Below are 10298 nucleotides of genomic sequence, written 5' to 3'. Positions count from 1 at the left end.
CATACAAATTCACAGAATAAAAGAAAATTTCCAAATAGTTTGGTTCAAATTTGGATAAAACTTTTTAAGGCTGGGAAAATGTTCAAGGGAGGAAAATGTCCATATATTAGAGGAGAAAGCATGATAAACTGAATTACTTACATTGTACACAGAAGGTGAATTAAGTAAATGGAAATTCAAGCTAATACATAGAAGAGACACATTCTATTTCCACATTTTCTGGCATCAATTCTTTTAGTTCTCCAATCACTGGGAGTTCTTCAGCCCTAAAACAGTTGTCCCTTTTATAGCTGCCATCCCACAGAATCTTTTCAAAGCCCCCTTTATGTCTTTGTTCCTGAGACTGTAGATAAAGGGGTTCAGCATGGGCGTGACCACAGTGTACATCACTGAGGCTATTGCACTTGAGTGTGTGCTATGGGTAGAGACAGAGATGAGGTACACTCCTAGAATTGTACAGTAAAATAAGGAGACAACACAGAGGTGAGACACACAGGTAGAAAATGCTTTATACTTCCCCTGAGCTGACGACATTCCACGAATGCAAGAAACTATCTTAAAGTAAGAGTAAAGGATGCCAGTAAGGGGAAGAGCAGCCAACAGTCCAATTGTAAAATACATCACCAGGTTATTAAGAAAGGTGTCAGAACAGGCAAGTTTAATCATCTGATTGATTTCACAAAAAAAGTGGGGGATTTTCAAGACTGTACAGAAAGACAGTCGCAACACCATTAAGCTTTGTAACGAGGAATAGAGGACACTCATGATCCAGGACACCAGAAGCAGTAGTCCACAGAGCCTGGGGTTCATGATGACCATGTAGTGCAGGGGGTGACAGATGGCCACAAAGCGGTCATAGGCCATCATGGTTAAGAGGAAGTCGTCCAACATTCCAAAGAGCATAAAAAAATACATCTGTGTGATGCAGGCTCCATAGGTTATGACTTGCGTCTGGGTCTGGATGTTCACCAGCATGTTTGGGACGGTGGTAGAAGTGAAACAGATGTCCACCAACGACAGGTTGGAGAGGAAGAAGTACATGGGTGTGTGGAGGTGGGAGTCTGAGCTGACAGCCAGGATGATGAGCAAGTTTCCAAACATGGTGATCAGGTACATGGAGAGGAAGAGCCCAAATATGAGGGGCTGCAGTTCCTGTTCCTCTGAAAATCCCAGTAGAAGAAATTCTGTAATCTGTGAATAATTTTCTGGTACCATGCGTTGGTGGTTATGACTAGGAAATAAAAAATTAAATAATTAATTAACAAACATGGGCATTAATAGCATCTTGAAATGCTACAATTTATATTTGGCAGTAAAACATATATATGATACATATATGGTTTTCTGGAGATTTAATTCTTTTTAAATAATTTCCCCCAACATTTCTAAATAGGAATTCCTGTCCCACTATCAGCAATTTGCCAAACAAATCATTTTTACACACATTTCATGAGAAATTCTTTCATGTTTATTTGATCACCCTTGTTTTTATATGGCCCTTAGTGGATAAGGCTAACCTTTCTCTCATTTTTCATGTGGTGTCCTTTTTTGTTATTCTTGGCTTTGAGTTTTGACCTTTTTCATGACACATCTGCTGGGTACACTAATCCTAGTTCTGTTCTGTTTTCAACATGGAAAGGCCTCTCCAGACATATTACAGAAAATCCTACTTATGCTATAACTATTGGTCCACTTTCTTCATACATTTATCCCTGAGAAAATGATGTTATACCACACTCATTGAGAAATATGTGCTAAATCCTGACCTTTCTTTCATCAAGGAGAACAGGGTGCTGGCAAACAAATGTTCCTACAGTCTATGGCCATGCTACTCTGAACAAGCCCGATCCTGTCTGATCTTGGAAGCTAAGCAAGGTCGGGCCTGGTTAGCACTTGTATGGGAGACCACCTAGGAAGACTAGGTGCTGTGGGCATCAAAAATAAGGGATTGTAAGCTGACAAGGTCCTTGCTACCTGTGAGGTCAACCAAGGGTTGCCCCACCTAAAAAAAAAATATAAAAAGTCCCTACAATCCAAAGATAGAGAAAGAATACAAGGAAGTGAGAAATCATACACATTGTTAGATGCTCATGTACTCAAAAAAAAAAGAGAGTATGTATAAAAGAGAGTAGATGTGTGTGTGTTATTTTAAATAGAATTGAGAAAAATCTGGAAAAAAAGGTATCATTTGAATAGAGACCTCAAGAAACACACTCTGTCTAGAGAGATATCTGGGAGAGTGCATATCCTGCATGGGAAAGAGCTGGTGCAAAGGTCCTAAGGTTGGCATTTGTCTCAGGTAATCGAGGCTCAAAAGGAAGCTGTGTGGTGAGGGGAATGAGCAAGAGGGAAATGATAGGGATGCTGTCAGAGAATGTGGAGGAATGAGATGGTTTGTCTGCTGCAGATGAAACTTCAAGACACAGAGACTCGCTCAGTCTTATGCTGGTCCTTAAACTATATTTTCTTTGCAAGGGATTTTGTGAGGAGAAGTGATGGCTCGTTTATTTCCATCTGTCAAATTTCCATCTGTCAATTTTGTATCTGTACTTTAAAGAACACATTTCAGAGTATATGAGCTAGATACCTTTGCCCCAAGAAGTGGATAAATGCTCATGTTCCACAAACCACACACATTCACACCCACGGAAACACACACTATATCCTCCCGGGGTCATGTTAATACAAGCTTCTACTCACCCCCAGACACAATAATGAGTATAGAAATAATACAAGGAAGGATAATATCAGGTTATCTTGCCCCTACAGGTTATCGAAATAGTTCCAAAGTTCACTTGATAAGCCCCCCAAAAGACATGTAAAGATGGAGCTCTTTTTTCATATAAATATTTTCTGCCCTTATATTAAAAATCAGTTAAATAAACAGAGAGATAAAAAGATGAAAGATAGACAGACAGACAGAGGCAGAGACAGAGACAGACCTAATAATCTTGGGTCATCCCAGAAATTGTGGTAGGGAAAGCGTCCTTGGTTATGGTGACATGTCAAATGCAGGTATTTTGCCTTATACCCAGAATAATCAATAAAGTAGCAAATAACAATTTATTCTGAACAAGAAAGAGCAGTATCTTCATGACGTCAAGACGCCTTACAGATCAAACACCTTACTAGAAGATTTGCAAAGAATAAACCTATGATTTACAAAAAAACGCCCATGCAATGTATAGGGAAAAAAAACAGGGTTTTTTTAAAGCTGAAATAAGACTTTAGTAAATAATATTAAGTGCAAAACCTTGGGAATTAGAAAACCTGGTTTTAATTCTGAGCTTTACCACCTCTTAGTTTTTTGAATGAGGATAGACAACTGGACATTCTAAGTGCTAATATACTCATCCAAATAGTGTAGATACTGATATCAATTCAAATGGCGACAGGTCTGAACAATATGTGTAACATGCTTGGCAAAGTTAATCACTTATTTCCTGTTGGTAAATAAATAATTATCACTGCAATGAGAGAAGGCTGATCATCATTATTATTATTTTTTTTACCTCTAATGTGTCTATTGCTTCCCCAACTCTAGGTTCCCAATTCCTTGACCATATTTTAGTTTCTTGTCATCTCTCTCATCTTCTACAGGCTAGATATCCTCTAATCAGATAATCACATTGACTGATGGAGATCTCTGTATATTGACAACTCCCACATTAAACTCCATCCTAGTGACTCCTTAATGGAGATAGAATATAAAATTTTATAGCTTCAAATAAAAGGCTCAAGTCTCTGTGACCTTTCCATCCTCTTCAGTCACATAGAGCCCTGCCCATGCTCACACTAATCTCTCAAATGATGAACTTAACTCTCATCTTCACCTGGCACCACAGCTACAAAGCTCAGAGACTTTATACAAACACTTCCCTTGCTCGGAGTCTCCCAGGAGACATTTTGGAACTTTTAGCCCCTTCTCCATCCTCCAAACTCCATGTCCTCTTTCAGATTGCCTGCATCCTCTCCTTCTTGAGCCTTTCTTTTTCTGAACATTATCACAGGAAAAGGATACTTTCTCCTCAAGTTAATTATGTATTAAGATGCCCATGGTGTAATTTTTATTTAGTTCTATGTCTTTTCTCCCTGATACACAGTGAGAGTGGTGAGGCATACAGCATGTTATACACATCACCACCCTCCCACCAGACTTAGCTGAGTTGTTAGCAGTAGCTGAATAAATAAATATTCCATAGAGGGATAGGAGAACGTTCTTACAGAAATCGTTGATGATGAGAGAAGAACGACAAGCAGGCAACACTGACCTAAGTGTGAAGGACGTGCGAGAGGAATGTTCTCCATATTCTATATCAGGATCCAGTAGCGTGTCAGACTATGGTTTGTAAGAATTAAATAGAATAGAATAAAGAAGGCACAATAGAAAATATGAGAGTGCATCATACTCAGTGAGGCTACACACATAATCGTTTCGTGGTTTTCTTTGTCAGTTGTGTACATGCGTGTTTGTGTGTGTGTGTGTATCAGTGTTGCTGTGCGTGTGTGTGTGAAAGCATGGTGAATTACAATGTAACAGGCCTGTCTTACCTTGGGACAAAGTCAGGAAAATCTGGAATCCACCGCAATAAATGCAAGATTCGTTTTGGAAGATCAGTTCCTGTCAATGAAGAAAAGCAACAAGAATGAAAGAGCCCAGCAGAGAGAAGAGGCAGCTGGCATGGCTGATGCAGTTTCCTTGCATTCAAGGGAACTCACACTGACTGGACCTTTACTGTCCCACTGACCTCAACACAACGTCTACCTCAGCCCTGATCTAATTGTTATTCCTGTACCTATTTCATGTTTATTTGACGAACCTTGTTTTTATATGGCCCTCTAGTGCATAAGGCTGACCCTTCGCTCACTTTTCTTGTGTACTCTTTCTTTTATTATTCTTGGCTTTGAGTTTTGACCTCTTTCATGACATATCTGCTGGTTACACTACTCCTTGTTCTGTTCTGTTTTCAACATGTAAAGGCTCCCCAGAAATATTCTATAGAATCCTGCTGATGCTACAACTATGGGTCCTCTTTCTTCACACATTTATTGCTGAGAAAATGATGTCATACCACACTCATTTCATCGTACTGGGCCTTCTCCATTGCAATGTGATATCCAATGAATATGGACCTCACTTATTTTGCTTCGCTATGTGGTTTCACAAGTATGCGCCTTTAAACAGAACAAATGTTGGGGAATGGGAAAATATAAGCAGGTTTAAATAGTGCCTTTTAATAACTGTATTAAGTGAACTTGAATAAATGTGTAAGACTAATTTTAAAATAAAATAATAAAATAAAATAATTAATCACATCGATATGGGTCTCTAATTCCAGATAATTGGCAACAACCTAAAATGAAAAATATAAAAATACACTTTTGGAAAGCAGTGGAAAAGGAAGTATCTACTGTTATAATTTCTACCTATGTAAATATAAATAGATATAGATATGTTCAGAAAAGGATGCAGGTGATCACAAATGAATGCAAAACATGAGTGATGACATATTAGTTTTTACATTTAAAAATAATGCAGGAAACACAACATGATAGATTGTTAGAATTGACCCCCCATTTTTTTTTAAATTTCATACTTTTCCCAAATACATCTCTACTTGTATGAAGCAATTTAATACTATACGGCAAAGTTGGCAGAAAAATCTGAAGTTTAATATATTAAATAAACCAATTAGTCTACCTAGCAAACATAGATGGCCATCTCTGTGCTCTAGGTGAGGCTCGTGAGGCTCTCAAGTAGAAGTTCTCAGGTCCTTTCCTCTCTGACCCTTTATAGCAGTACTTGCTGGGCTCTCAGACTCACCTGGATAGGGCTTCTCAGAGGTAGGACTCCGTGTGGAAGTCTGAATTTCTTCCTGGATAATTGATAATGGGGACTGAAGCTCTGTCATCAGAAAAGACAGCAGGAAGGAGTGAAGCATTGGTTTTCAACCAGACTTAGGAATTCAAAATAATAAACACGTCCTGTAAAGCCCAAGGTTGCACACACAGGAAAGGAGATACTTTCATATACTTTTATCTACTCATTAGGCACTGTTTACACTGTTGCTCCCAGCTCTGAGCACTGGTTTACCTGTGGGACACTGGTCTGGACTAAATGGATATTATTTCTCCTGATTCTCTGTTACCAAGGGACCAGGTTAGAAGTCAGGGTATATTTACATTTCTACCTATGTAAATATAAATAGATATAGATATGTTCAGAAAAGGATGCAGGTGATCACGAATGAATGCAAAACATGAGTGATGACATATTAGTTTTTACATTTAAAAATAATGCAGGAAACACAATATGATAGACTGTTAGAATTGACCCCCCATTCTTTTTTAAATTTCATACTTTTCCCAAATACATCTCTACTTGTATGAAGCAATTTAATACTATGTGGCAATCCTGTTTTTGTTAGTCCTTCTCCATGACTCTCATGCTTGTCCAAGGTCTCACCTACCAGCACTGTATCCCAAACCTAAGTTAAAGTTTTCTCAGAAGTCTAGACTAAAGATACTGACTGCATTAGATCCCAGGGTCTTCAAAGCATTGGCATGTGGTGAGACACAACTCCTCATAGCTCGAGGAAATTGCTACTTCCCTCTTCATCAATAAGGAAACTCTGTGACTTGCATGTAAACTTTAGGCACTACACTCCTTGGCTTCATGACACTTTACCAAATTAATGAGGAATTTCATTCTTACATGAGAACCTAAGAGCTGCCTTTTACTCTCACATTTTAAAACCTTTGATAATTATGAGACATATTTATATAATTTTATGCCATATAGTCTAAGATTTGTACCTTACAGGCTTTGTAATTTAAATTTTATAAAAGTGACACAGGAGAAGGCAAATTTCACCTACTTGCCCGGAGATCAAGCCCTGAACCGAGAGAAGACGAGAGTCTATTGGCAAAGAGTGTGGAAAGAATTCTACGCAAAGGCCAAAGTTAGAGTCAAAAGGAAAGTTTATTAGAAAAGGGATAACTCTACAGACAGAATGTGGTCTCCTCAGAGACAGAGAGTGAGAAGGACAGTGAGAGAGACAGAGGGAGAGAGAGAGACTGACTAAAGGCACTGAGAGGGACCCTGAGTGTTCAAGGAATTCAGTTTATATGGCATTCTTTAGTTCCCATTTCCTGTGATATGAACATACATTGAGAAACAGAGAAGAGTATGTAGCTTGAAAAGATAAGAACATATAGAGTGAAAGGCCTGCTGTCATTCTCAGCCTTTAACCTTAGGTTCTCCATAGTTTTAGCCATTGATAATGACTTGGTTTCTATTTCTCCGTCAAAGATGTGGGGAAGGGGATTGCTAGTAATCCCAGCAGAAATCTTTCTTTGTTCTGAAGGAGTCCTCCAGGCCTGGCTGCAGGGCTGAATGGTATATTGCAGCCTCTGATTGTTAATAAAATGTTAATAAACATTTTAATTCTTTTGTCTCCTCCCTACATTAAAAGAATATCATGTGAGGTGGTACCATTAAGAACTTTATTCTACATTGCAGAAGTGCAGCTTGAAAAAGTTTATTGACTTGCCTGAAGTTATAATCAGAATAAGGAATAGGTGCTGTTTGGAATCTGTCAGGATGCTTCCAGGTTTTAATTTCTTGGCCAGTAGTTCCCAGCCAGAGATGACATTGCCCCTGCGCTATTAGGTAATGTCTGAAGAGAGGATGCTAAAAACCTACAAAATCCAACACAAATAAATATGTCAAATTGAGAAGGGGAGAAAAGCTAGTCTGAACCGGCATTTCAACTTTTATGTGCATATGACTCATGTAGAATTGTAGTTAAAGTGCAAATACTAATTCAGCAAGTCCTATTGGGCCCAGGGATTCTGCATTTCTCATAAGCTACAGGAAGATGCTGATGCTGCAGGTTGTGGTCTGAGGACACTGTAAGTAGCAAAGCTGAGGTCCTGTGATCGTGTAAGGGACAAATAGTTTACGTCATCTTTATTCAAAATTGTGTTTGCATTAAATTTTGGATGAAACGTGTGCTGTAATGCACCATTAAACAAATAGGATAAATTCTGAGAAATGCATGGTAGGTTAGGTAGCATAAGGTGCACTTACCTAAACCTAGTTGGTTAGCCTATCACACACCTAGGCTATTTGTTATAGTCTATTGCTCTGTAGAGGAATTAAAAAATTTTTTCTACCCCTCTGGGTTCTTTGCTGACACATCTTTGTAACAAAGACAGATTAATAGAAGAAAACCAATAAAGTTTAATAATATGTATTTCTTCTGTATACATGGGAGAGATCCAGGAAAACTGAGTAACTCCCCAGAATGGCCTGAGCTACCATGTTAACTGCTATCTTTAGCCGAAGATAGAAGAACGCACTGGGTTGGGTGTAGTCAGTTATGGGAGGTTATCAGAAAAAAGTCCAGTAAATGAGGTAAGGTGGTTATGCAAGTATAAGTCATTGTCTTCTTCACTGATGGGTTTCTACAGAAAATGTCACCTCCTTTTCCTGGTACAGTCAGGGAAACACCCTTCAATTGGAGATTTTCCTTACTATGTAAATGTTCCTTACAAAGTGTAACGTGTACTTGAATTTCAGAGCTTCTCCCATGATTGATGTTTTTATTAAAATTAACCAGCCTAAAATAATCTTTATGAAATTTTGGTGTGATAATTCTGTTCCCTTACATTTCCTAGACCTCTGTAATGTGTTATTGTACTGTACACTGCAGGAAATCGCATCACGATGACTATTTGTGTAATGCCTCATGTTCCGATGTTACCAAGGCTATGAAGTCTTAAGTGATAGGAATTTTTCAGCAACATTATAATCTTATGGGACCAACCTTATATGTGTGGTCCCTTGTTGACCAAAAGGTCCTTATCAACACATGACTAGGTGTACTCATTCCAGAGGCTGATAATTTCTGTGATTGTTTCTTTTATATAAAGGCCCTTCAGTATCACCAAATAATGTACTTCAGAAAAAAACTTTGTAGTAGGCAGAATAAGGGTCTCAAAACATATCTACATGCTACTCCATGGAAACACTGAATACGCTATTTATCATAGAAAGAGAGGATTAAGGCAGCCCTTGACATAAGTTTGCTAATCTGCTGACTTCAAGAAAAGAACGTGGCCCTGATTAAGCAGGTGAAACTAATGTCATCACCATGGTCCTAGAAAATGGAACAGAAAGGAATACTAGCTGGAATCAGAGGGAGATTGGAAGATGCTACACTGGTGACTTTGGAGATGGAGAAAGGGCCAGGAGCCAAGGAATGCTTGTGGCTTCGAGAAACTGGAATAGGAGAGAGAATGGATTCTCTCCTGGAGCCTCCAGGAAGAACCAGCCCTGCAGACATCTTGATTTTAGTCCAGTGAGACTCCTTTCAGGGTTTTGATCTTCAAAAAAGTAAGAACATAAATTGGTTTCTTTCATACCCTGCTATTTTAAACTATGACAACCAGAATGTAATACATTTATTAAATCAATCTTTTTTTTTTTTGTAGGAAATTTTAGCCTCCCATTTTATTCTATTAGCTTCTCTTGGATAAGGTCTTTTGTGTTGAAATCCCACCTCAAGTAGAAAAAAAAATGCAAAAATCAATTTACTCCATCAGGTGGTCTAATGAATCTTTCAGTGCATAAAAGTAAATATTCTGAATTTGAGGCCTTTGTGCATTAAAATAAGAAATATAATTCATTACTAAAAGTAAGATCCACCATTCTACTTTAAATCTTTGTGTGTACAAATATACGAAAAGATGCTCAACATAGCTAGCTATTAGCGGTCAAATCAAAACCACAATGAGATACCTTCTCACACCTGTTAGAATAGCTATAATCAACAGGACAAGTAATAACAAATGTTGGAGAGAATGCAGAGATAAAGGAACCCTTGTACACTACTGATGGGACTGCAATTTGGTACAGCCACTATGGAAAACATTATGGAGGTTCCTCAAAAAACTAAGAATTGATTTACCATATGATCCAGCAATCCCTCTACTTTGTATTTACCCCAAAGATTTGAAAACCCATATTCGAAAAGATATTTGCACACCGATGTTCATAGCAGCATTGTTCACAGTGGCCAAGTCATGGAAGCAACCGAAGTGTCGTACGATAGATGATTGGCTAAAGAAGCTGTGGTGTATATATACAACGGATATTACTCAGCCATAAGAAGAGATGAAATACTGCCAGTTGTGACATTCTGGATGGACCTCGAGATAATCATGCTAAACAAAATTAGCTAGACAGAACAAGTTGAAAATCACATGATATCACTTATATGTGTGATGTAAAC

At 38.3% G+C, this 10298-nt stretch overlaps 1 protein-coding gene and 1 pseudogene across 1 annotated transcript; one reads left to right on the top strand and one right to left on the bottom strand.

The window, feature by feature from the left end:
- Positions 1–246: 246 nt before the first annotated feature.
- On the bottom strand, positions 247–4593 carry LOC120611026 (olfactory receptor-like protein OLF4). The gene is made up of 2 exons (XM_039873333.1): positions 4552–4593; positions 247–1231 (listed from the first exon to the last, which is right to left on the bottom strand). Exon 2 carries the CDS (start codon positions 1213–1215, stop codon positions 247–249), a length of 969 nt encoding a protein of 322 aa, XP_039729267.1. The 5' UTR covers positions 1216–1231; positions 4552–4593.
- LOC120611027 (uncharacterized) lies at positions 1816–1934 on the top strand (annotated as a pseudogene).
- Positions 4594–10298: the final 5705 nt, after the last annotated feature.

Source organism: Pteropus medius, unplaced genomic scaffold (assembly GCF_902729225.1).
Source record: "Pteropus medius unplaced genomic scaffold, Ma_sr-lr_union100, whole genome shotgun sequence".
Lineage (NCBI taxonomy): Eukaryota > Metazoa > Chordata > Mammalia > Chiroptera > Pteropodidae > Pteropus > Pteropus medius.
Note: the sequence above shows the minus strand (reverse complement) of the source record. Positions and strands in the feature narration are given on the sequence as shown.

Coding starts and splice junctions, on each gene's coding strand:
- LOC120611026 (XM_039873333.1), bottom strand. CDS start 1,215: ATGGTACCAGAAAATTATTCACAGATTACAGAATTTCTTCTACTGGGA.